This window comes from Paralichthys olivaceus, chromosome 8 (genome assembly GCF_024713975.1).
Source record: "Paralichthys olivaceus isolate ysfri-2021 chromosome 8, ASM2471397v2, whole genome shotgun sequence".
Classification (NCBI taxonomy): Eukaryota; Metazoa; Chordata; class Actinopteri; order Pleuronectiformes; family Paralichthyidae; genus Paralichthys; species Paralichthys olivaceus.
In genome coordinates, this window is record NC_091100.1 from 22,794,142 (window position 1) to 22,821,603 (window position 27,462).

The 27,462-nt window shown below is 40.2% G+C and overlaps 1 protein-coding gene across 2 annotated transcripts; it reads right to left on the reverse strand.

The window, feature by feature from the left end:
* Positions 1-1,357: 1,357 nt before the first annotated feature.
* On the reverse strand, positions 1,358-26,924 carry LOC109627571 (high affinity choline transporter 1-like). Of its 2 annotated transcripts, none has more exons than XM_069530011.1 (9): positions 26,670-26,924; positions 16,280-16,488; positions 14,941-15,054; positions 13,569-13,724; positions 10,577-10,725; positions 9,061-9,204; positions 8,653-8,806; positions 8,269-8,486; positions 1,358-4,845 (listed from the first exon to the last, which is right to left on the reverse strand). In XM_069530011.1, the coding sequence occupies exons 2-9, from the start codon at positions 16,461-16,463 to the stop codon at positions 4,303-4,305; spliced, it is 1,662 nt and encodes a 553-aa protein (XP_069386112.1). In that variant the 5' UTR covers positions 16,464-16,488; positions 26,670-26,924; the 3' UTR covers positions 1,358-4,302. The 2 variants fall into 2 exon arrangements, with proteins under 2 accessions (XP_069386112.1, XP_069386113.1); XM_069530012.1 differs by lacking the exon at positions 26,670-26,924 and adding an exon at positions 17,046-18,000.
* Positions 26,925-27,462: the final 538 nt, after the last annotated feature.

Here is a 27,462-nt window from a genome sequence, read left to right on the forward strand (position 1 = left end):
TTCTAGAAGCTGTTACCCTCCTGGGGTTTGCGGTGAGGCAGTGCCTCCCCCTCACGTGTTGTGTCACTCAGGCTTGGCCGGGAATCATCAGAGAAGCTAAGCTAGGTGCTAATGTCAATTTAAACCCACTAAACGGCTGGAGTGCTAATAGTATGTTGCATTTTTACTGCGTTAAATAATACTGCTATGCCTGCAGCTCTGGCACCTCTGCAGCAAACATGCTTAGAGAGACAACGCTGAAGTGTTAACACTTATTAAGTATAATCTTAGTTCTTAGTTCACCTTTTATGCATCTCTCTTTGTCTCTGTTGTTCTTCCCTGTCCTCCTGGTTGTTTTGTGTGTCATTTTGTATCTCCTTTCCTGGTCAAAATTTGTCTCTGAAGTTGTTCAATGTCTCTACAGCTGCTTGCAGACATGCACTGAACTGTAAAATCTCTATGTGAGAACTCAAATGTACAAGTTTCTCTGGAGTTTCCTGACCAGCCCCCTAATAAAACTAAAGAGAGAGAGCCTTCTCGTGTAAAAGTCCAGACGCAATTTTGTGGCCATTCTCCAGAGTTCTGAAATGGCTACAGGCTTGTCACTAATCCATTCATAATACTACATGAACCTATCACCTAATGACCTGGTAGAGGGCACCAGGGGTGGCCGGTCAGGGGTACACCCTTGGCCACAATTCAGACCCCACTTCTTTGCGTGCTGTTGGTTCTGCTATTAAAACCAACTACAAACTGAAATTGTTTTCATAGGGATGAAATAATTAAATAACTCCCAAATTATCTTTAGTTTAGGGGTTTTAGTGTACGTCCTATGTAATAAGCTCCACTAAAGAGGTTATGTTTCCCCCCCCATCCATTTGTTTGTTGGTTTGTTTGTTTGTGAGCAAGATTACACAACTACTGGACGGATTACAACAAAACTTGTTGTTGGTGGAAGGATGTGGTATTGGTCAGGGAAGAACCCATTCACTTTTGATACACATACAGATCAGGGGATGGATCCAGTGTTTTTTATCACCTTCTTTTTTTTGATCAAATTGTGAGATTAGGCGTTTTAAACATTTTCACTGATTTCCCAGAGAATAGTCAATGGTCCAGCTTGATTGAATTTAAGGGGACTATTGGGCTTTGGCAGAGGTATGTGCGTGCTATACTAGGTTGTTCTGGGTTTTATTTTCTGTTCAGCCAGTCTAGTAGCAATCTGCTTTGTCGAGGGAGCTTGCCCAACATTTAATTAAGAATTACTAGGAATATACAGTGTATTCAATTTGAAAATCTTGGGAAAAACTATTACTGGAAAAGCTCATGTGCGTTGCATGACTCACTGAGATGACTCAAACAGCAAAGGAACGGTCGCTTGATTTCACCATTTATTCCGACAGAACATCACCCCATGGGGATTGACATTAATTGATTACAAAGTAGGACCTTGCCAAGTGGCAAGAGAAAACAGCCTTCACGAAAGTTCAGTATACAAACAACACAGTTAATAACAAACAACATGCATAAAAGTATAACACCAAGTCCATATTATATTACTAACACAACTGTCCAGTACTTTCATAGATGTGCTTTGATTAGCTCATCATGGAAAATACAAACAATTCTGCTCAAAGATTAATAAAACGTTCAGATAACATACATATGCTCCACTATTATGGCGTTGTCATCTATCACTATATTATGGATGGCTTGGTTTCCTCCATCAAGTCATGTCTTGACACATTAGCTTGTCAGGGGTGTTCATTCTAATTGACTTCTTCCTTAGACTCACAGGCATGTAACAGGGTTTTGCAGTGACAACATACATTTGTGCCGACAATAATGACAGGTGGAGGTAAAAATACTTGAACTTTAACGAAGTTAAAACTTTATGTTGGTTACTCGAGATAAGATACATTTCTGTTTCTCGTTTACTCAATGCATAGCAATCAACGTGATAAAAAGTGTAAATATACAAATCATGATCAGGCTGTACAAGAATATAACACAGGTAGAAATCACAATCCCACATATAAAAAGATGCATGTGTTGTATTTTGCATGCACCATATTGTTTGTCCTCTGCCATCAGTCTTTGGAAAATTATATTCATATGATATGCTTAGGATAGAAGTCAGAATCATATGGGTTTATGTTTTGTATACAAGCCAACTGTTCCATGAGGTATTTGAACAGTGACTATAGAGTATACACCCATGTTACTACAGTGGAGTGAAACCAGTTTACAGTGACATTCAAAAGGTGTGATAGGAGGACAACATTGTGGCGGTCATTCATTAGTAGAAATGTCACTTTTATCAAGGCTCAGGACAACATTAAAAACCACATGGTTCAATTAAATGATCAGTTCTTTAATAAATGTCGAATCATTGAAAGGGGGTTAAAATTTTAACTTTTCAAACTTGATTGCAAATGATTAGAAACTTAGCCTCAAACGTTTTCACTGCATTATAGCAAAACCTTATCTCACTGTAAACTACAGCTTTGCATACAAGTATACAAGAAAACAACAGCAACAACTTCAGTACAAAAACCACTGAACTGAAAGGCTCATACTGACGGACAATGAGAAAAGAACAAGGAGGAAGATGTCTGACACTCTCCCTTTCCACATTTAATTTTCTACCATGTGAGTAAAACGCAGCTGAGGGGAATGGGCTACCAGTGAGTGGGGCTTGATAGGAGTTTTTTCACAATAAAATGGGTTAAATTAAATAGTAATAGGTGGAGTTGGATTCTGAGCATCTAACAAACCTAAAATAGTGTGTTGCTTCACCTCATGTACTTTAGGTTGCCATTTGTGATTTTCAATATTGCTGGTTGTACTGCAACCCAATACAGAGCAGTTTGACAGGGTGGGACAGCGAAGTCATCCATACCTGGCTGGTTTTAAATGTTGTCACAGTATTGTAAAAAAATCTGTCTACAACATGTTGAGTAGTATGAGCAGTATTTGCAAGATGGAGGTAAAAGTTTCATAGTAAAAAATGTACATGGAAATATAATTTTTCACATATTCGACAAAGCTCTGATTAGTCTCTCCTTCCATTCATTCAGATTCATTTTTGTGAAATCCAAGAAACACTGTCGGGAGAGTGGACTGTTGCTAATGAGAATATTCTGATAAAAACATAGCTTGGTGATCAGGGAGCAGCACATTTACATTTGAAATAAAATCACAGTTACGTATGAGCAATGATACTTGGTTTATGTGAGTAACATTGTAAATGTCAAAATGGTCTTATTTTAATTAAAATGCTGAGAATAATTACTGTTGCTGTGTAGTACAGCTGAAGGCAGAAGATCCACTAGAGAAAATAAGAAATCACATTCTGTTAAATAAGAAAAATAAGAAAATGTCCTTCACAGACACGTCATGGAACAGTGCATACAAGTGTGCACTCATTCTTTGTTTGTGGGGGAGCATTTCTTTGTTCTGATCTGAAAGAGAGCCCTGTCATGCTTGTCAAATCATTTGCAGAGGATCACCCAGAGAAAGGTACACAAGGACAATGATTGCATCATCACGAGACATTTCTCCTACCATCACACCCGAGTCAAGCTAATCATTCTTTTAGTAAAGGATGGAAAGGATGGCTTGCATTCCTGTTTTTCTGAGAAGACGTGACTCTAGTCTAACTCAATCTTATGAAAGAAAAATCTGATGCGGACAGATTTTGATTCTGTAAACTTTTTTATCATGATTGTGCTGGACTGATTTCTTAGTCATTAAGTCCATTCCTTGTGCTGATGACCTTAAAGTGAGTCCACTTTGGTGTTAGGCTGGTGTCTCAATTAGTGTGGTTGTAAAAATATATTCATATAAATCTGTACAAATGCACAAGTGCAATCTTTATTCAAGAGTATCTAATGAATGGAGAGGTATATGTTGCATCATTGTGAACATTTAACTCAAAATCTTGTGTTTTTGGAAATTCATTTAAATGGTTTGATGGTTGAACTTGTGTTCGGTTTGTGTGTGGACTGCTTCTATTACAGTGATGTAAGATGATCTGTTTTTTTTTATTTTGGGCCTTTATCTAAGTAATAATCTTAACTCTGTGTTATAGCTGGTTTGCGAGTGTAACCTACCCAGGGAGTCTGTTTTGACTGCATTCTGAGTAGAAGACCATGAGACAACAGATTAGGTTGGGGACGAGAGAGCACAGCACACACAAGAGTCTGTACTCAATGTCCCGTCTTTGCCATTGTTCCCCCTCTGTGAACTCTTGCTTGGCAGACAAACAAACATGTCTGCCTCCACCAGGTGCCCACCTTCTCTCCATCTTTGTGAGCCTCCTTAGCAGCTGGTGGTGTCCAGAAGCTGCTTCACTGTGGAGGCCTCTTCATTATCAGAGTTGGTCCTCTTGTCGTCTGTGGCTCTGGTCGCAGGTTTCTGCGTGCGTTTGATCTTAAACACATCCCATTTCTCGGACAGCAGGCCCTTGTTGAAAATGATGGACGCCAACCAGGAGAACAGCAGAATGGACACAAGTGAGGTGATCATGATGGTGGTGCGGAAGGGGAAGTACTGGGTTAACTTTCCTTCAGCATCTAGCCGACACCCGGGGAACTTGATTGCGGGTGGCAGGCCAATGAGGGGCTCGCCACTCAGGACCCTCATAATTATTCCTATCATGTAGCCCACAGAGGCGCCATAACCGTTAGACACCTTGAAAAAGAGGATGCAGACTAGCTGAGGGAACATGATGGTGTAGGACATGTCCACGCCCACAAGCCAGAAGACCAGGACGCTGCTGTCCAGGAAGGTAAGTGCAGTGCCAGCCAAACCCACCACCACCACTGAGATACGGATCACCCACTGCATCTCACGGTCTGAGGCCTGAAGGAGTGAAAAGAATGATAATGAGTTTGCATTTCACATTACTCCTCTTTAGAAAATGTAAAAGATCTAAGGATCATCTGGAATTAAGGCCTCTTTGGCGAACAGATCCTCTTACAAAGACAGTATCCATAAGTTACAGCAGTGTAAGAGAGCAGCAATGAATTGACTCATTATATGAAACATTCCTCTAGGGTGAAACCATGAAACAGATCATTGTTTGAAGAGAGCAAATATCACTCAAATATTACTCAACAAATAACACTCAGTCTGAAACCGAGTGCACAGTATGTACATTTTTCTAAAGTCAATAGCTACTTTGTTGTCACCCCAGGCTTGTGAGCACAGTATAATCATCAGAGAAACAGACTCTAGAATGTAGATTTCTTGTGGCTTCCCGTACAAGACTCTTTACATTGATGGCCATTATAGGCATTTCGTTTTCACTTGAGTAGTATTGCAAATTTTGATGGATTTAAACACCTAAAAGCGACATAATGTAATTTTATTAAAAGTGGTGCTGCAGCAATTTTTAACCTTGAATCTTATGTTGTCTTTGAGCTTATAAAAATTAGGATGCTAAATAAAGAAATGTGCATTTAAAAACAGCATGCAAAATACAAAACTACAATAAAACAGGTACAAACCAGGCAAGGCTAGTTGGTGAGATAGAGTGAAATAATGTGCAGTAAACCAATAAGAATGCAGTATCCCATTTATTTCAAAAGCCATCCTTGGTGGACTGTTATTATATCGTCAGATTACTTCTATTTGTAGAAAAAATGTACATAGACTCTGGGTCCGGAAAGTGAAGTGTAATGGAAATTTTACATTTGTGTATGTTTAATTGCATGAGCAATTGTATGTGGAGGACTGACCAAATGGTTGACCAAATTGTTAATCTAAAAGGGCAACTTTAAGGTTCATGATGGTGGTTTAAGAGATTTGAGTTTTATGGCCTTGAGAAACCACAACCTTATGGTATCTTTTGGTATCTCTGATTGGGATCAAACAACTGGGGTCTCATAGGGGGTCATCTACAGAACATGTAAACAAAAGGACAGGATGTCTCCTCCACTGAGTGAAACTACAAGAGGGTAATAAAAACCTTTGCATGCCGAGTGGGAGGGGAAAACTGATTCTCCAATGTTCTTTGCTCATTTGTGCATGTCATTCAGGTGATGTGTACTGTGGGTCCATCTGCAGATGCTGAATTAAACTTTCAGAAAGAAGTGTTTGACTTTGTGCTTGTTTCAGAAATTGCCACGACAGAAGCCAATGCAGAAGGGCCTGAATCTTTAGTTTCAAGCCTTCTTCAACACAGACAATTATGGTCCAAGATTCAAATAGAGGATGCAGCACCAAATGCATTGGGGCATGGATACTGTGTGATTGACAGCTACAGCCATCCAGTGGGTGCAGGTCACAGGTGTAGGTGGGCACACATGCTCACCCCCTGTATATGATTACATAGGTTACCGGTAGTTCAAAAACCAATAGGTGATGTCATGGTGGGTTGCCTCTTTTTAACAACAAGAGTAAATGTGTTGGTGCACTTGCCTATATGGTATTTCAGTCAGGAACACTATGTCATGATATACCCATTTGTTGCAAATGGGGATACAGTTATGATTGGCGTTAAAGGCTCCATTCCTTGGATGTTCCCTGGATTAGCCAAGCAGCATGCTAAGATAAAACAGGGAACATGTGCAGAAACCCCCTGTTGGGTTTAGCAGGCAATGTGCCTTTGTTTAGGATAAATATCGTTTATCACGACTCGGTGCTAAAAAGGTGGAGACTGGAGTGGTGGAGGCAAGTTGCCGGCAGCAGGCGTGGGTGGCAGTGTAGCTGAGAAGGGATCAGTGAGGATGAGGTCGTATTTAAAGGGACCGCTTTGGTGAGAGAATGAGTTGTGATTGGTGGGTAGCTGACGAGCTGAGCACATGACTCCATGTCCTGCATGAACTAATGCAAAGCTTTATATATTACTATCTTGATTATGCTCCCTTAAAATAACAATGAAAATTGTGCCTTTCAGTAGAAGTGTAGGCCACTGACCAGGAGTGTAGGTCACTCCCTTTCTGCTGCCTCAAGATAGCAATGTGCAAAGGATACACCTGACCAGACATCATTTTAAGACCAACAAGCCCATGGGTGCTAAGATGGGCACAACTTAAAACATTTGCTCTGGGTGGGAAAATGACAACTATGTTGGTCTGAAAATAGCAAAGACACTTGCATCCCACTTGGCACCAGTTTGCTTTACTTTGTACCAGGTATGTGACAGGGCTACTGCTATGCTAGCAGAACTGTGAACTATACTCTGAGCTAAAGGACAACACTAGCATTTCACCATACTATGACAAAGCTAACATCCAAGTGCTAAGCAGTTATAATGTATACTGTTAATGTAAGAATCCTAATAGATGCTAATTAGCAATTAACATGTTTAGTATAGTTGCGACTGATGGGAAGGTTATTAGCTTTGCTGGTATTTGTTTAAAAAGCAAAAGGGATTTTGACCTTATGGTGGTGCAGGATTAATATCCAGATATCAGTAAAATAATTGGGATCCTTCGTCTTAGAATAGTGGGTTAGGGTTGTGCTAATCTGCCTGGTAGAGGTTCAGATATTTCACCACTATAAATGTGAAATTGACCTCCAACACAAAATATAATCCTAAGGGATCAAAGCATAACCAAAGTCATTAAGGTAATTCCACTGGGCACCATGAAAATTTCGACCAAATTTCATAGCAACTCTGTTATTTTGTCAAGATCTTTCAAGAACAGGCAAAAATGCCATCCATCTCATTCTGGGGGAATCAACGATCATCAAGGTCAGTCAGATTTCGGGATGCACCAATTGATGTGTGTTGGTAATATTTACACTTGTGCGCCACACAGCGTGCACCTGTTTGGTAACATGTGCGAGCAAAAATCTGGGAAGTGCGACTAAAAATGTTCCTTTATCATTTTATCAATTTTGGATCAGAGCAAAAGCAGTGGTTGGTTTGGAGTTTCCTCCCTCCACACTCCTGCTGACCTGCACTCACTTTACACTATAACTATTAACACCAAAACTAATCACAAGTTATTAGGACCTGAACAGTACGGAAGTTTACTTTGTGTTTGTTTGATTCATTTCAGAGTTTATGAGACAGGTTTTTAAACACACTGAATAAAAGACATGACGTGATTTGACGGGCACAGCCAGGACATCAGTGTTATAGTGACTGGAACGATCTAGATATGATTGGACATCATCGATTAATAACTAGATAAATGTGATCGTCTGTTTGTGTGTGAAGAGTGACAGAGATCGGGGAATCAGAATGAAGTTAAGTTTATTATTGAAATTATTAAAATATTTAAAACTTACGATTAGGTCAAGGGCATACTGTACGCACAAAATATTTCTCACCTGCTTCCTGAGGATGTTCTTGTAAATATTTGAGGAGAACAATGAGGCGGAGGACAGAAGAGCTGAGTCCATGGAGGACATGACAGCGGCAGCAACAGCTCCAATGCCGATGACAGAGATGTAGGTGGGCGTGAGGAACTGCAGTGCGATGGGGAGGATAGAGCCTGCCTGGTCACGCTCATATGGGGTGGGCAGTCCATAGCTGGTTGAGTTCCAGTCTGAAAGGAAGGATTGGAATAAATAATAATAATAATAAATAAATAAATAAATGAAACAAGACACTGAGGTTAAATCTTTTCAGTAGAGGTTTATTCAGTTTTAAATGTGTAAGGCCAATGCAGACACTGAGCTAAAATAGTTTTTCCAAATTTGTTCAATATGTACCTGTAGAAGCAGCCACAGCTCCCACCAGCACAGAGGGGATACCCAGCACCAGGCAGAAGGCTGAGGAGGCAAAGCAGGTCACTTGAGCCTGGGTGTAAGATGAGGCGGACAGGATTCTTTGGTAGAACGCCTGGTAGGCCAAGCCCCCCAGAGCCTGGCACAAACAACATGAAATTGAGACAGGATGACAGGAATTAGTTTGTGCAGCCGTGCAGGACAAGAGGAACAATCCTCCCATGACTTGTTGTTGTTATGCTTGGCTGATAGCTCATGATTTAATTTAACCGCTGGTTTCAATTTAATTTAATTGCTGTGATGGCAGGAGTGATGTAAATGCTTTATGAGCTGTGTATCAGACAACATCCAGAGCTGTCTGTAGATGTATATACTCTCTCACACTCCACTCACCAGCAGCATGAAGTCGTCAAACCACTTGCCGGCCTCGTCGAGCTCCACCGTGCCAACCCAGGGAGCCTGGAAGGTCTGGTTGTAGGCCGTTAGTGAGATGTCCACAGAGTGAGGGTTGGTCAACAGGAAAGGAACACACACCCACTGCAAACACAAACACAAGGACACAACTAATCTGATTATGGGTTCAAGGGGGGGAGTTTTCAGTCAGACACTGGGAATTAGGAATCTGAAAGTAGAGCTGAAGCTCCAGTTTATGACAACGTTTGTCTCACTGTGGTTAAATGTACATACTTCTCATCTGTCCAGATTTATCCAGGTTTTTTTCTATTGTCATCACATCACTGAATGAATCTCACTCATGTCACATAACCTGAGATGACGGAAATGTTTTAACGATATAAATAAATAGCATATTTATATAACAATTATATTGACATACATATACACATTTATTTGTGCAACAATGTATTCAACAATTTTTTTGTTTGTTCTTGTCTTTTCCATCTGGTTGAATGAACACACACACACACACACACACACACACACACACACACACACACACACACACACACACACACACACACACACACACACACACACACACACACACACACACACACACACACACACACACACACACACACACACACACACACACAGTTCGTCCTGTACCCGCTCGTCCTGTACCCAACTTCTTCCCGGCAGAAATTGGACCATGACTGTGTTGATGATACATGGATCATGGCACATGTGGGGGTGTGTGTTTTAAAAGTTAAATCCTATCTGGAACTGGCACTGACCCACCCACGGGCACACATTCCCACATACACACACGGCCACACAAGTAGGTAAAGTAGTGCTCCCCGAAGTGACTGTCATGGAGCATCCACTCAGATCGTCTCTTTTAGAATAGGTTTAAAGGTCAAGTGTGTAAGATTCAGGTGACAGGGATCTATTGGCAGAAATTGAATATAAAATAATCCTAGCATTGCTCTCACTAGTGTGTTTCATCTAAATTGTACAAATTGTTGTTTCTTTACCCTAGAACTGACCCTTTATATTCAAATACTTTATATTTACATTGGGAAGAGGTCCTCTCTATGGAGGCCGAGGGTGTATAGTTTAACTTCAGTGTTGTCAGCGACATGGTATAGAACTTACAGTAATAGCTGGCCCCAAACTAATACTATACTGTGATTTTGACACTTTGGGACTCTCTGTTACTCATCTCTAAAAAAACGCAACATGTTAGAAAGTGAAATCATGTTTGTTCTGTAGTAAATGCTCCACCAATCAGAGCTGTTGCAATTACTCCTGAGGATTGTGGGTAGTGTGGACCATCTTTGAGACATTGTGACTAAAACATGTATTCTTAAAATGCGGTTTATATCATATGGACTTGTGCCTTCTGCAGGAGAATATAACACTATTTCACAGTCTTGTAGCTTGTGGTAAGTCTACAATATTTATATCAAATTCCAAAAAATGAATGGGATTCTTAGTGTTTACGCACCAGGCTGACAAAGATGAGGATGAGCTGGATGACATCTGTGTAAGCCACAGAGTAGAGCCCCCCCAGCAGAGTGTAGATTATGGCCACCACTGAGGAGATGATGATGGAGTAGATGTAGGACAGATCCAGGATCACGCTCATAGTTCCACCTGGAACAACACAACAGAGTGGTGAGTGCCAGAGAACTGACAGAGGCAACAACTCTTGTAATGTACAGATGATGGTAGCAACAGATACATGCAACTTCTTACATAATATTTTCTTTAAGTGTTTCATTAGGCTCTCAGTCTCACTTCTGCTTCAAGTCTTTTGTCTCACACACAAACACACTAATATACATGCATCCAATCTTAATTACTTTACTTAAGATTTAAGAAGCTAGGCAATGACGTTGTCTTGTTGCCTTAATGTTGTATTTTCCAAAAGGAGCATTGACAAACACACTTTTACCAACATATGACAAAACCTTACATTTCTAGACTTCTGAGTTATGAGTAAAGTTACACTCAAACATGTGTGGCAAAGCATCAGATTGCTTGGATAAAGTAACAAGGCAACACAATAATAATAAAATGATAAAGAGAACCATACAGAAACATAACAGAAGCAGCCTATTGATTGTGACTCCAAAATATTCCTTGTTCACACTCTTAAGTGAAGTATCTCACTTTAAATAGTGACAAATGTTGATATAAGTAAGAAAACTGAAGATCAATGCAGAGAGAAGTGTCTTCAAGTGCAAGAAATGCAACATTTTTTAAAAACTATTGATAAATGTTGGTAAATTAACAAGTTAATTAAAAAAGACATCCTGTTACTCAAACAAGGCAAGCAAAACGTCACTACCTTCACCGTCTCTTCTGCCACATTGCCAGGGTCCCCCCAGCCGCAGCCTGTAGCCACACCACAACAATGCCCTTAAACAGAGAAGTGTAAGATCGGCACCATCGCTCGCCACTCACCACCCCTGCTGACCTGTCATCTCCCTGTGGACCCCGCCACCCCCTAAATCACCCCACCACTGCTGTCTGTCGCCCCACTATAGCTTCCCATCATCTTGACGATACATGCATGACCTTTTCAGTTTGACCTTTGACCCAGTGACATTTTTTGAAATATGATCAGCTTTTTATTAATTCTGCTTGATTATCTAGAATAGCTAATCATTTCCTTCATTACCTTTAAAACAAGTAGATACTACAGATACTAACCTGTTCTCACTTGGCACTGAAAGGCATCTGGTCACATGAGCTCTAAATACAAGTGTGAATGAACCTAAAAACATGTGCACAGTTGGATTCAATCATGTGCTTTACTTTGTATGACCAACCATTAACATGCCACCAAGGCAAGTTTTTGCCTTTTTTTTGATAACCTTCATTTTAAGTTTTTCTTTTTGATGTAACTTTGCTGTGTTTTCCAGTATTTATGAGCTGACAGGTTATCAGAGGAGTAAAATCTGAACCACATGTGGTCACATGCTTTCTGATGCCATGTGTGAACTGAAATCCATCTCAACCAGATCTAATCCTGATCTAGATATGTGTAGACACACATCCAGATCAAACATGTACTTTTTGTTGTTGTTTGTCCAGTAATTTATCTTATGAGGAGGCATGAGGCAACATTTATTGTTAATAATACCTTGGTGGTCTGTTTTCCATAGCTCTAGATTGTCTTATCGGTTCTGTGCTGAGCTGTGCTGTTCCCCTCTGTGCTAAATTTAGGAGGAGGAGAATTCAGGGGGCTCTGGGGATTTAATGGGCAGCACCAGGGATTGACAGAGGCAAAGAGCTGCCTAAATAACCCCTGTGTTGTTTTTAGCCCCTTGTACCACTCAAAACTCATGTATGTGTGTTTGCACACACACCTAATTTCTCTAGAACTGGCGAACACACACACACACACACACACACACACACACACACACACACACACACACACACACACACACACATGCACACACCCGCACACATGCACAGCAACCCATTGGTCCTGTACCCAATTTCTCTGGAACTGGCACTGACCCGCCCACACACACACAGTCTCCCAGCAACAACGCCCCTGCGGGTCAAATGCTCAGTGTGCTCTCTTTGGAGTGTCAAGTGTTTTTGTGTGTGCGTGTGATGCCATGCACACATCAGTCATGTATCCATAACTGTCCCAGAAACAACGTCAGGAAGTTTTACTGATGATTAAGGGTAACCCCATTTCTATATTGGTTTAACAGGTTTGGATACAAATGTCCCAGGAACATTCTTGCCTCTCTACCAGTCCATTTGTGGTGCGTCAACACAGTGACTCAGACACTGTCAATGGATTTCACAGCGCCTCTCTTTAAAACTTTGACTAATTAAAATGAAACCCTCGTCAGTCATTGAGAATCTTGGCACAAACAATTAAAATAAGTTTGTAAGGACACAACAATCTAGTTTTAATAATTGATCACCTTTCACAATCAACAGGCTGCTCGATCTTTAACCCCCTTTTTCAAATAACACTGGAAAAGAAAACAACGTTAAAAACACACACTCAACAAAACATTTTGTACACACAAACTCTCTGCTGCACAAACACCCACACACACTCACACTGCACAGCACACATACACTTGCATCCACGATCAAACACACACACTTAAATCATTGTGTTACTACACCTGTGTGGGGCCTACAAGTATAAGGAAATGTGTGACTATGATACAGTGCCAGACAGTTTTACAGAGTGAGCTAACTCACCCAAGCTGATGAGTGTGCCATGTGTGCGCAACTATTATTATTTAACTTAGCACACAAGGGAAAGGTGACGTGCTGACATCACAGTTGGCACACACGTGAAAACTACTCTAAGCATCACCGCAGCTCAAGTCTTGAAGGTAAGTGGTTTATTTTTTTTGTGCAAATTTTGTACCTAGATCTGTGGGTGACTGCTTGATAGCACAAGTAGGTATGTGCATACGATATACTGACAGACCGAGTTTGAGCTAACTTACCCAGGCTGACGAGTGTGCGTGCCACCCATAGGACATCAGCCACTAGTGCGGGAAAGATCAGCGCAATGCTCAGGACGTTCCCATACTTCTGCTGGAAGGGGTCCATCATTGTCACATACTTGTTCTCTCTCATGGGCTTGGCAAAGAAAAAACCACCTGGAGCAGAAGTGATGAAATCAGCAAAATAAAATCTCAGTCTCTCTCTGGAAAACGGTGAGGCAATCAGGCTCAAAACATGGCAGCCCTTTTAAAAACACTGAATGAGAGCGAGAGGAAGAAGAGGAAGAGAGTGAGCGCGAGAGTGAAAGAACAAGCACGTATGAACAATAAGAAAAACAAGTGTTCCCTCCAGATAACTCAATAAACACCTTGAGGTGAACTCATGGGTCCACTTGGTCAACAATAGACGACAACAGAAGCGGAATGTTATATTTCCTGATCAGGGATTTTGGGGTTTCCATTTCCCAAAATCCCTCCCACACAGAAACACACACACATAAGCCATTGTGACAGTGAGGACAAGGAATTGATAATTTCACCCGTTTCAAATGTTTACAGTCGAATAACTGAGTTTGTCAGTTTGGTGAATTCAGGAGCAGGAAATCCAAGTCTCTTTGCACCTGTTGCCTCAAAATGATTTCCCATGGTCCTATTTTTAAAGTGAGCGACACTTTTATTGGAGTGTGGAGTCTGTGGGGGGTTAGGGGTATGGGAGCGGCGTTGGTGGCCAACAACACTTGAGAGACAGAATCAGTTCAGTTTGATATCATACCTAATAAACACCTAATGTATACAAGCTTTGGGGAACTTTATTTTATTGTTATCTATAACTAGCTGTTATACCCAATTAAAGTAAATATCCTATAAAATCACTGCATATACTTATACTGTAAAATACATTGTTTTTTTCATCCCATGGGACTTTTAATAGTTAATGAGGGTTAAACAAAGGAAACAATAATGACGATAACCTTCCCTCTTCCAAACCTGACCACATAATCTTCAATTCAGAGATGTAAAGAAGATGGCCACTGACATTTACTGCAGGTGTTCATTTCAAACCCTACATGCATGACCTTAGGTCTTGTGTAACAAGACTACGTTAGGCTGCATAAAGTACATACCTACTTTTGTGTCTATATAAATCTGTGATACAGCAGTGCATGAATAACATGGACTGTTCCACTGATCAGTTTCACTCACAAAGTTGTATCCAATTAAATTTACGAATCATGTCAGACTGCAATCAGCTGACATGATTGGTAAAAAAAAAAAAACAAGAAGTGGAAGGGTGAAAGCACAGAGGGGGAAGGTCAGGGACAGGTTTATGGTTCAGCTTTTTATTGGCTTTAGGATCAATTGTGCCACTCACCTAAGAAGAAGGTCAGCACATAAGGCACAGGCATGAGAGCCCACACTGCGCCCAGTGTTGGGTTGTATGTTGCCTCAGCTATACCAAGGATGAAGCCGCCACCCACCCATGTAGCTGCAGAGAGACAAAACATGACATGTAGTGTGTTCATTCCAATCATTTTATACATACTTGACAGCCTTCTTAGATGGCAGTTATCTCTATAATCCAATCGTAAATGTCATGTATGCAATATGCCTGCTCATATATGCCTACCCATTACCGGCTCAGTCATTACAGATGTCACTGCTGCTCCCCTGATCTCTGTCAGACATTTTCTTTTGTATAAATACTTGATACACCTCTCCATTTATGTTATGTTATGTCCAGATACTGTCATCTCTCATGAATATTGTAAATCAATGGTCGCCAACCCATTGATCACGATCTACCGGTCAATCTTGTCAATCTTCACTATTAATCCCTTTTATATATACAGTCTATGGTTGATCCCCTTAACTCTCTCTTAGTACTAAACTAAACACCAGGACTCTATGGTATGAAGACCTGCATCTTCCATTCTGTTGATAATAATCAAAGCCCCATTAGCACAAATGAATGGATTCAGAAAGTGAAACGTTGGAGTGCTTTTACTTTGAAACGGATTTGGGGAGTGTTGGTAATATGTATGTGACATAGACAGATGAACATTGTATTACACAGCAGAATAAACAGAGAAAATAACATTTCACCTGAGTTTTGATGTTTATCAGATGAATTTATGTCACAAATGTAAATGTTTGCAACACTTTCTGTATGTTTTTCACTAAAGTTTCTGTTGACCGAGTCCATTCTTTTGTTTAAAAAAAATATTTGCAGGGGCGGAAGATGCATGGCTTCATACTGTTTAGTTCTTGTATTTATTTGAGTACACAGGACTACATAAGGTTTTAAACAAGGAAATAGTCATATTTATGGCCATATTTAAAGCAAACTCTATGTAAAAACATTGTGCTGCAGTAGCAGCTCCTCTGAAAAACATATTGTTGAACTGAGAAGGCAAATATTGTGCATTGAACAGATGCTGTAAATCTCTCTGATATTAATGTGAATATTGTGCATTGAATGGATGCAAAAGTTGCTTAACTGTCTTTCTTTGTGTATATTTATGCTTATACATTGAGCCTTTTACATAAATTGCAAAAAATAATAAATATGACCGTCCTAAGTTTTTTTTGGAAGATAACGGAGTGGTAGATCTTGGCTTACGTTTAGTATTAAAGTGATCTTGGGTTGGTGACTACTATATATATATACCGTATATTGCACCTCTGTCTGTTTTGAGTTCTCTTTGCTTTACCTGTAAGAGTGAAGATGCCGACAAGCAAATTGATGTTGCGCCCGGCCAATAGCGTCATCTCCATGCCATCTCCTTTGAACTTCTTCTCCTCCTTTTTGGAACGCAGGGACGCCCAGATGCCCGTGCCCAAGATCAAAAGGTAGAACACTGCCATCACCGCCAGACCTGGCACATTGAGAGCCATCCTGTTCTACTGCTGTGTGCGTTCCCTGTTGGATAGAGAGACAGAAAGAGACAAATATGAAGATTTGAGTGGCTAAACATACAAAAGATCATATAAAGACGCAATGATTGTTTAAATCATTAAAGCAAATAATACAAAATGCTCAAACTAAAATCACATATTCTCATTTACTATGAGTGTTAAAATATTTGTAGAACTGCAGGACAGGAAGGTGGGGGAGGCAAGTCTGCAAAAAATCAAATGTCATCTAAGATGGTTCTGACAAACAAAAAGGTACATTCATCATGTGCAGAAAGCTATTAAGTGCAATAATGAACAACAATGAGCAACAATGAACAGAAAACAGTAGCCTTTATTCATATGACTAAAGAGAGTAAGGTGAGCAAGGTAAAAAGATGTCGTCTCAAAGAAAGAATGAATAAAAAGGTTGCAGTGGGAGAAAAAAAGACAGGAGCGACAGCATCTCGGATGACCTGACTCTACTTGCTTGGCAGACGGAGTGATGGGGTGGAGAAAGGTGGAGTGGAGGAGGAGAAAACAGAAGGCAGGGGAAGGGAAGGATGAAGACGAAAGGGGTCTCACCATAATACTTGGCAGCACTGACAAAGATGGCGGACAGATGTTGTCCCCCGTCTTCAGTGGTTGGGCGGCACGAGTTTCGACCCCATACATTGGGAAGTAAACACAACTCAAAGCCAAGTTAGTGTGTACGTGTGTGTGTGTGTGTGTGTGTGTGTGTGTGTGTGTCTGTGTGTTTGGATACTGTAACTGAGTGTGGAGCAGATGTTTTCCTAAAAAAAGGTTCATATATATGAGAAAAGTCTTTGCACCTATAAAAAAAGCGTTAATCTTTAGCTGCTGGTTTGCAACTACTTGCCCCTGCTTCTCTGCACATCAACATGGCTTATATCAAGTACACCCCATCAACTGTGTTAATGCAAACCAGGGAAGTTGAAGTACAACTTTTTTAAATTAAAATAAATATCACAGTAAGGCAGTTTCTTAGAGCACCCTTTTCTTTATTACAGACAGAAATGTATTTGTAATAAAACACAGCCATTCTTTTCATGGTGAAAAAAACAAGACATGGCTCCCACCCAACAGGGTGAAAAACATCTGTTATACAGAAAGCTTTGGCTCCAATCATAAAACTCGAGAAAGAAAGAATGCATGTATATCCACATGGAAGAATAGAGAATGGAGAAGAAGGATATGCTTGTAAAAAGAAAGGAGAGAAAAATACCAGTAGGAGTCAAATGTGTGTGTGTGTGTGTGTGTTAATGTGAGGGTATGAAAGCAATGGATGAGGGACTTTGGGGCTGGAAGAGTCTGTGCCAAAGTCAACAAAATCCTGAGAAGCTCAGTCACGTGGCCCATAAGTTCTGTAGGTCTGTGTGTGTGTTTGTGCACCTTGGTGCAGCCCATACATACCAGACATAACACAGCTCAAGGCCATATCATCGAAGAAAAGAAAGAAAAAAAAAGATAGAAATGTAGTTTCATTTAAAAAACTATATATTTTGTAAGCACATTTTCCGAGCTACATTATGAACTTCTTACCTCACTACAATCATTTACAAGGAAAACACAAACATCAAGTATGACTCCAATAAATATACAGCATTATTTTAGTCAATGTGAACACTATGGCTTCACATCTTTATTCAAAAAAAAACAAAAACAAACAGTATTAAAAGTTGTAAAAAACTTGATTCTCAGTTGGTCTGGCAGTACAAGCAGCCCAACTGTAAACAAACAAGTATGGAGTAGTCTGAGACCTCACCAATGCTTAGCCAAGGGCGGCTGTGGCTGACCAGAGGGCCAGCAGTTCGATCCCCAGTCTTCCCCATCTGCATGCCAAAGTGTCCTTGGGCAAGATGCTGAACCCCGAATTGCCACTTATAGAACAAAAATGTGGAGCTAATAGATGAACTGTATGTGTGTGTAAATGGTGAATGTGTACTGTACTGTAAAGAGCTTTGAGTGATCATCGACTACAAAAGCGCTATATAAATACAAACCATTTACCAAGTAATTGCTATAACTCAGAAAAGGCATTCATTATGGGCAGCGCACATGCTTACCTTTTGTTTTTTGGTGCTAGCTACCACTAAAATCAACAGCATTAACTTGGGAGAGAATGTTAGCAATCTTTCCAAGAGCTTGTAAAACTTTTTACTGGGGCTTCATGCAACCACAGAGGTGGCAGATTTCCCTGAGGGCTGCTGGTATTTTGCGTCTGCTCGTAAAACAAAAGAACATTGGGGAGAGAATCGTAGGGAAGCCTTGAACCAGTACCATGAATTTCTTAAGTAACTGACACATTTATAGATAAAAACCGACCAACCTTAATTGTTGCATGTTAAAAGACATGTATGTGATAACATGGCCTTAAAGCTACACTAATAAATCTTTCATAAACCTGGGAGTGGAAGATCTCCAACACACTCTTATCGTAGGCTGTATACGAAGATGGACGACATGACTGACACCGGAAAGTGTCTCAGTCACCACCTGGTGGCTGACTTTCTAGTTTGGTCCATGCCCCATCCACATTACATGGAGGAGGCGAGGAGGCAGGAATTATGACCTATACTGCTGCCAAAAACACATCAAATAAATGTTTCACAAAGAGTTTTTGTCATTTTATGGTCGTTCTTATCAAACTGATCAACGGCAATAAGCTGCTATAAAAATGAGGTAATGATTGACAGCTCCGACCAACTCACATTTGGTTGATCACGTGTATATTTTTATATTTTTGCTTCATTTATGTACGAAGGAGGAAGTGGAGACATGTCATCCCTCTAAATATACAGTCTATGTTTCAAACAGATACAAAGCACTGACATATTATATATAGCATGATTCCTCCTTCAGCTAGTGGCTAACTTTGTCTTTGATACTATAGGTGATGGATTCAATGATTTCTGACAACTAACAGTCGCAGTAGGAAATGACACAAGCAAGAGCAGTGACTCTAAAATGTAAAGTCAATGTACCAAAAAGCCAAGACAAGGAGCAGAAAGAGGCTCCATCACAGCACTGAGTTCAGTTTAGGTCTTTCCGGGTTTCTTACTGCAGTGACCCATTTGACGTTAATAGCATATTAGGTCAGCTGATTTATTGGTATGGTAAAATGTTGGAGCTTTATAATATTAGTGAGTTTCAGTTTGGATCAGCCTTTCTTAAGCCTTACTGTATATCAGCTATATGTTTCAACTACACAGGGTTAGCAAAGTCTACAGTGGTTTAGTGAGCCCCTCACTCCTATTTGTACAGTAGTATGCAAGATATTCCAGAGCAGAGAGAGATCTGGGGTCCCTCTATAGAGATGTGCACGCCTATTGACCTATTTTGGAGTTGAAAAAAGTCTCTTATACGCCCCCTCCCCCACTACACACACTTGGCCCTCTTCTTTCAGTGTGATGCGTTTGATGTCCATAAGGACCTGGTTGGTGAATGTGGCTCATCTGCCTTTCCTCAGTGAGGCCGGATGTGCTCATGTTACTGACTCTGGTCCAAATGCAACACAGGAGAAACACATATTTCAGATACTTAAACTGATTCGGTCACACTTCCTTTACTTTGCCATATTTTTTGCAGCTATTGAATGTCTGGATTCACTGAGAGTTGAATCAAGAGCACATCTGACTGAAAAGGATGCCAAGTTAATATTTAACTCATGTATGCTGTAGGCAACTTCTAACCTGGCAACAAACTATCGTTGCAAAGGAGCAGAACTATAGAGTCAATAAAACCTGATGGCTTTCCCTTTTAAGACCCTCCAAACAGTTTGGCTAATGCATTGACCTTCACTGATTTTGTCAGAATAACTAATGTCAGGTAACATATGTATGTAATTAAGAGGCCGAGTCTCAGACGTTAAAGCCCCTGGCCCTCGCTTTTGGAGAAAAAATGAATTATTGATGATTCAAATACCAAATAACATATGATACAGATTGAGATTTTTCCACATGTACTGCTGCCTAAATATTCCCTTGTATACTAAAATACGTAAATTAATGTATCTTGTGCAATTAGTGATACTGATGAATAATAATGAATATGCCTAAATATTACTTATGTATTAACTTTTGAGTAAAACATTATTGATGGGTGCTGACTTTGCCCTATATACTTTTAAAATAGTGGGTGACACAGTGGAACAGTGATTAGCACTGTTGCCTTACAGCAAGAAGGTTCCTGGTTGGAATCCTGTCTGTGTAGAGTTTGTGTTGATATGCTGGCAACATGTCCAGGGTGTATCCCACCTCTCACCCAATGTCAGCTGGATCTTGACTCCAGTCCCCCCACCCACCAAAGGTGAAATGTTTCCTTCATCAAGCTGGGTAATAAAACAATGGCACAATAAAAATGTCCTAAACAGCAATATCATACAAATTTGATTTATAATGCTTATGGATTGTGCAAGCATGGTGGGAGGCATAACATATAATCAATTCTCAAGGATCTCCCTAAAGACTAGTAAAATGTTTTGCTGTTCACCAGGTGTTTTTTCCTTTTGTTCCCAGTTTAAAACCACAATTAATTGTCTGGTGTCTTCAACTTTGACTAAGCCACAACTCTGAGTCTTTACAGCTAAATGAAATAATGTTATGACATATCTTGTGAAAATTATCACTGTATGATCATTTTTATTGTGATAACATTTTTAATCATGACACCTTAATCCTCCATTCATAAGAATTCGAGAATTGGAATCATTAAGTTAAATCAGTATAGAAACATAGTATAGTAACCAGTTAAGAGTTTTTTTCTCTATAATATTGTTCAGTCTCAACCTTAAACACACATACATGCATTATCCCTCAACTTGAGAAAATGTATGTTGTGATTTGGTGCTATACAAATAAAATGAATTGAATACTGACAGAATGCACCCAGCTAAGTCCAAATTATGAATAAACTAAGATTCTTTTTCTTCACTTTTGGCGTTGTGCAACCATTTTACTCCACCTTCTTGAGATATACTGTGAGTGGCCGGGGGCTCCCTCACAAGCAGCCGTGTGTGTGTGTGTGTGTGCGTGTGCGTGTGTGTGTGTGTGTGTGTCACTTACGCAGCTTGCGTACGCAGCACCTGGTAACTTTCCATAACTCTTCTTACACGACTCAATCGTCAACACAATGCAGGCACATTTGGAACTCTCAAGAGGGGTAGGGCCCACATTTCTATATATATATCTGCATGGTTATTTTTACTTTGAGACCAGTGCCACTTCTTTTAAGGCAACGGTCATTTTCATGATGAGTTATTTCTTAAGGCAATGGAGTCTGCTGACAATCATTTTTACAAAAGCACAGAAAACATGTTCCTCTCAATTCACTGTGTAATCGGGGTGTTTTTGTGGTGAAAACCAAAGAAACAATAATCCTTGTGAGAAAACTCTTTCAACAAGCACATTACAAACAAGGTGATGAAAAAAGAATCTCATTTATAGATGGAGTCTCCTAAAACCCCCTAAACTTTCAATGTTCATACATGTGTGCAAGCTTTTTTATAGGAAGAGGATACAAACATAAAGTAAAAAGCATTGACAGCAACTGGAAAAAAAACCGAAATGAAAAGAATGACTGTATAAAAAAACTGTACTGGCACTGGTACTGTCAGTGTGGTGGTGTAATCCTGTAATCAGCCTATTTAATGATGTACTTACTTACCAAAATAATCAATATAATGCAATGTATGTGCCTTACACTGTTAATAACAGACAGTGTGGTGCCACTGTTAGGGTACCAATGATAGTCAAGCAATTTTGTTGAGTTTCCTTTAGACTGTTGGCTTGGCAACTAGGGTGAAAAAAGGGATAATCATTTCATCATTCCGGGCATACCGATGGTGCATCCACATGTACAGTCTAGTCTTTACATACAGGTCTCCAAACAAACATACATTAATTAGCCAAAGGAAAAATTTACCAGCAGTCACAAAGAAGCTCCTGTTGCTATTCAAGTAGGATTTTGGCTGTGAGTTGAAATTTGCATTTGAACTTTTGTTTTTTACGGATGATTCACTTTGTCACAAGTTTCACACTCAAAATTGTGTCCTTAATCTACCGCATTAGATCAGAAATCGTTTCATTTGTTGACATTCAAATGTTGAAAGTGGATATGCTGCAGGTTTGACATGGCCTAATGATGATCTGGAGGCTTTGGTTCTGTGAGAGAAAGCAGGCGGAGGATTGATTGCCTCTGTGAGAGAGTGCCGTTGGACATTACTTTTTTCCCTGTCTAAATATTTCACATGGTTTTCTCTTTCATACAGGTGCAGAGGTGTGTCTTAGCATGAGCGCAGCTACACTCTTTCTAAGAATACCTCTCCTCACACACCTCCCCTTCCTCTCAGTACTTTTCCGTTCAGAATGACTCCACCGAGCATTTGCCGCCCATTTCATCTCCACCCCCTGTAGTTTTGTTACAATTGGGTAGAATGGACATTGACAATGAACAGAGGTGGCAGCTTTCACGACCAGCCAGTACACGTGTGTGTCTTCGTGCACGTTCACACACAAGACTTGAGGTTGATGCAGAGAGCCAATGAAATTTGACCTTGCCACGGTCCAGACACAAGTGTGTCATCTTTCACAGAAAGGGAAACTAAGAAAGTGAGAGGACCATCAGCGAGATCCTTAAAAAAATGCCTGCTGCCTTTTATTTTCTCAGTAATAGCTCTCCTCTTAGTCTTAATATATTTAGACTGTAAAAATACATAATATAACATTTGACTCAATTGGAATAAAAAAAAACATACTTGAGATTTCTTAATATATGTATATTGTATGCTACATAGGTCTCATGGTTTTGTAGTAACATTATGTCAGTATGCCTGGTATTTAAGTCCCCTGTCGACTGAGTGTTTTATGATCTGTTCGAGACATCAAAGTAAAAATGTAGGTATCATGACGACACAAGTAGGTTTAAACATAATGTTTTCTGCCTTGCACAAAGCTGATGTCACAGATAGTCAGGAAAACTGAATGTTAACAATAAATTTTTTTTATCCACGTCTTTTGTGATTACAGCACCAAAAATGATTAAAATCATTCTTTTCTCTGCCTGACCAAATGAAGCTAAATGACTATTCTTTGATTTTACTCCTGCACATGTGATATAAAAATGAAACCTTCCATGTTTAATAATGTGTAGAAAATTGAACTGAAGTACTACATTGTATTGGTATGCATACGTCCCCTCAGGCCCTCTCCTCCTTGCTCTTTGAGCTAAAATCAAGTGATTAACTGGTTCTCAAGGCATCTGTCAGATCTTTTACCTGTCTATCCAGTCCATCGACTACCTGCAGGTATTGGACATGTCTGTTTGCAACACTCGGGTATGTATGTTTTCAGAGGAAATAAAAAAATACACTTACTTTAAAACTTTTGTGACATGAAGCAAAGACCCAACATGAGGAATATTATGGGAGTAATATTGCACGATAAAAAGAAAGTTCCAGAGAATGATGTCCTGGCCTTCAAAGCGTCTGATAGGCTAATTGACATGATTTGAGTTGGTTGGAGATGTATTTGTGGGGTTAAGATTAGGATTAGGTCAGGGTTTGGAGTTAGTGTCTAGAATTACATAACCCAAACCCTACAGATGGCTTTATTTTGGCGTGAAAACTGATGCCATGTCATGCCATCCATTTTGTGAAGTGCATAAGTCCCTCCTGCTGGAGAGTATCCCTACAACCAATTACTGCTTGACACATCCGTGCTTCACGGTTGCCGCAGTTTTTTCTTTGGATTGCAGCCCTCCCCCTTTATAACCTCAAAAGCCACTCAGCATGGAAAAAGTTACTGCTCCAAAGTAGCCATAAAAAGAGCTACAGTTCTCACCTGCACATGGGGACAGGTTGCAACTTTTTAGAGAAATGTCCTCTGGTCTGATGAGACAAAAATTTTGTTTTTCACCTGTAATGACCTGACCATTGTTATGTTTCGAGGAAAAAGGGCGCGCCTTGCGAGTCAAAGAACATCATCCCAAAGTGAAGCGCAGGGGTTTCAGGCTGCATCATGTTGTGGGGGTGCTTTGCTACAAGAGGGAGTGGCGCACATGGATGGTATCGCTTCTCATGCATGTTTCATGTAAACTTCTAACCCAATGCAATTATGAGAAAGTGAATAAAAGGGAATAATCTGTCTGTAAACAATTCTTGGAAACATTTATTGCGTAATACACTAAGTAGAGGTCCTTACTGACTTGCCAAATTATAGTTTAACACAAAATATTTGGAGTTGTTTAAATTACTTTGAATGACTTCAACCCGAGTGTATGTAAATTTGGTTTGTAGGTTTTCAACCCGGTCAGCACTAACGTTTGAACGGTTGACTGAGGCGTGGTTTTTGTTTTAATGAGGAAGACCCTCTGTGTTACAAAGAGGGAAAGTGACAGTAGGTGAGGTTACAGGAGAATTATGTGCATGATGTGTTGTGTGTTTTAAAAAATGAGGTGAACATGGATCATTCATAATCATTTTAATCAGAGTATTTACTGGCATAAAGTTCAGTGCAGCCTGTCTGAGCAGCACATGCAGGGCAGCTCTTTAATACATAATATGTGTAGAAAATTGAACTGAAGTACTACATTGTATTGGTATGCATACGTCCCCTCAGGCCCTCTCCTCCTTGCTCTTTGAGCTAAAGTCAAGTCATTAACTGGTTCTCAAGGCATCTGTCAGATCTTTTACCTGTCTATCCAGTCCATCGACTACCTGCAGGTATTGGACATGTCTGTTTGCAACACTCGGGTATGTATGTTTTCAGAGGAAATTAAAAAATACACTTACTTTAAAACTTTTGTGACATGAAGCAAAGACCCAACATGAGGAATATTATGGAAGTAATATTGCACGATAAAAAGAAAGTTCCAGAGAATGATGTCCTGGCCTTCAAAGCGTCTGATAGGCTAATTGACATGATTTGAGTTGGTTGGAGATGTATTTGTGGGGTTAAGATTAGGATTAGGTCAGGGTTTGGAGTTAGTGTTTAGAATTACATAACCCAAACCCTACAGATGGCTTTATTTTGGCGTGAAAACTGATGCCATGTCATGCCATCCATTTTGTGAAGTGCATGAGTCCCTCCTATAGGGATCAGTTCTGTGGAACAGATCATTTCTCATCCATCACAGCTCACAAGCAGAGCAAGAACCAATGCATGAAGGTATACATCAAACTAGTAAATAGAAAGAAACAACATTCAAAACAATCTCTGTACAATTTAAACTAAAACCAAGAGGCCACAAGATTATATTGAGTAGACGTTATCATGATATCTGCTTTTATAGACAGAGACACAGAGGAAAACCTTGAAACAAAACATGGACGCATGCTCACCATCTGTGACAAGTTGCTAATTAAATCCAAACAATCAGTTTGGGGTCAAAGGGAAGGTAATCTCTAAAGTCTTTTGAAGAGACCCATCACTTCACCAATGTGCTGTAGAGAGGAGCTGTTGGGAAGGTTTGGTGGCTCAGCTCTGAGGCAAGACAACTTTTATTAAAAAAGATGATTAAAGGCTGAGGAGGAGGAAATAACAAGTGATTCATTTATTCCACGTGGTGAGGACAGTCACAGTGGAACAAAAACATTATGTAAACTGGCAAATTACAAAAAACATTATTAAGACAATAAAGAAAAACCTGAGGATTTATTACTGAAAATAAATGACAACATCTCTTCGTCCTGCATATACAGGCACAAAATATCCCTTCCCTTTTAAGGATATTTCCAAAAAAAGACCTTAAGAAATATTCAAATAATGAAAAAATACCTTAAAAAATATTCAAATAATGAAAAAATATCATTTAATTTGGTCTAATTATATTGTCTTTAGTCTGACACACTTAAGGGTTTGTCTCAGCCTATGTTTTCAGACCAAGAAGAGTGGAAATTTACAGCTGATCAGAACAAGAGATAGAAAACAGAAAAAAAAAGAGAGAGGGTTGAATAATTGTAGTCACAGACGACAAACCACAAGAGCCAACTTGTCTCTGCAGCTGAGCCCCTCGGTGCTATATCTGTGACAGGCAGCTCAGTCTCCCAGATTGACCGAGCTAAAATAGCCTTTTCACAGATAAAATCACTCTACATACACACAAATTAAAAAAAGACTTTCAACAGGCAAAGGAGACGGGTGAACACCATGCGAGGAGGAAAACGCACAGAGGGGGTGAGTGAACACATACCTGGGGTCGACGGTACGAGTCAGTGACGTGATGTTGATGTGCAGAGGAAACAGAAGCTGCTCTGACAGCTGATAGAATCAGTCCAGGAGGAGGAAGACTCACTCATCCACACAGCTGAGGCAGTGAGATGGAGGCTACACACACAAACAGCTGCTGCCCTCAACTTTAAAAAGAGGGAGAACTTTGTCAGGGTCGTCAGAGCTGATGCTGAGGAGTCGCGAGGGGTGATGGTGGAGGGAGGGAGGACGTCACTAGAACCAGCGCTTCGCCCAATTTGGATTTATAGTTCACGCGGGGGGCGGGGCGCACCCGAGACAAAGCAGAGGGACGGTGCCGCTGCTGCCACCTGATTGGGTCCTCCTGTCCTGCAGCCAATTGGTGCGTCGGGGCGCAGGAGGCAGAGGCAGGGCCAGCCCCCTCCCCCCTCCCCCTGTTTAGCTGCTTCAGGTCCACATGAGTATGACTTTGACTGAGGGGCACCTCTACACACACACACACACACACACACACACACACACACACACACACACACACACACACACACACACACACACACACACACACACACACACACACACATAATAGGTTTCGTTTGGAGCTGACCTCAGGTGCTGTCTAAAAACAAACACTACTCACTAAGCCATGTCAAATTGGTCCGTTTGTTTATTTACTAAAGCAAACAAACAGGCTGTTGAACTTGTTTAAAAATAACATATTTTAAACGAATGAACCCAGTCTTTATCATTTGGATATTATTGAAATAATAATAATAATACCACAGCTTTGTTGAATT

Excerpts from the sequence above, each read along its gene's own strand:
- LOC109627571 (XM_069530011.1), bottom strand. The coding sequence starts at position 16,463 with ATGGCTCTCAATGTGCCAGGTCTGGCGGTGATGGCAGTGTTCTACCTT. Across the intron at positions 8,807-9,060 it reads TTGACGACTTCATGCTGCTG|GCTCTGGGGGGCTTGGCCTA; the intron begins GTGAGTGGAGTG and ends TGTTTGTGCCAG. Across the intron at positions 4,846-8,268 it reads AGAACATCCTCAGGAAGCAG|GCCTCAGACCGTGAGATGCA; the intron begins GTGAGAAATATT and ends TCACTCCTTCAG.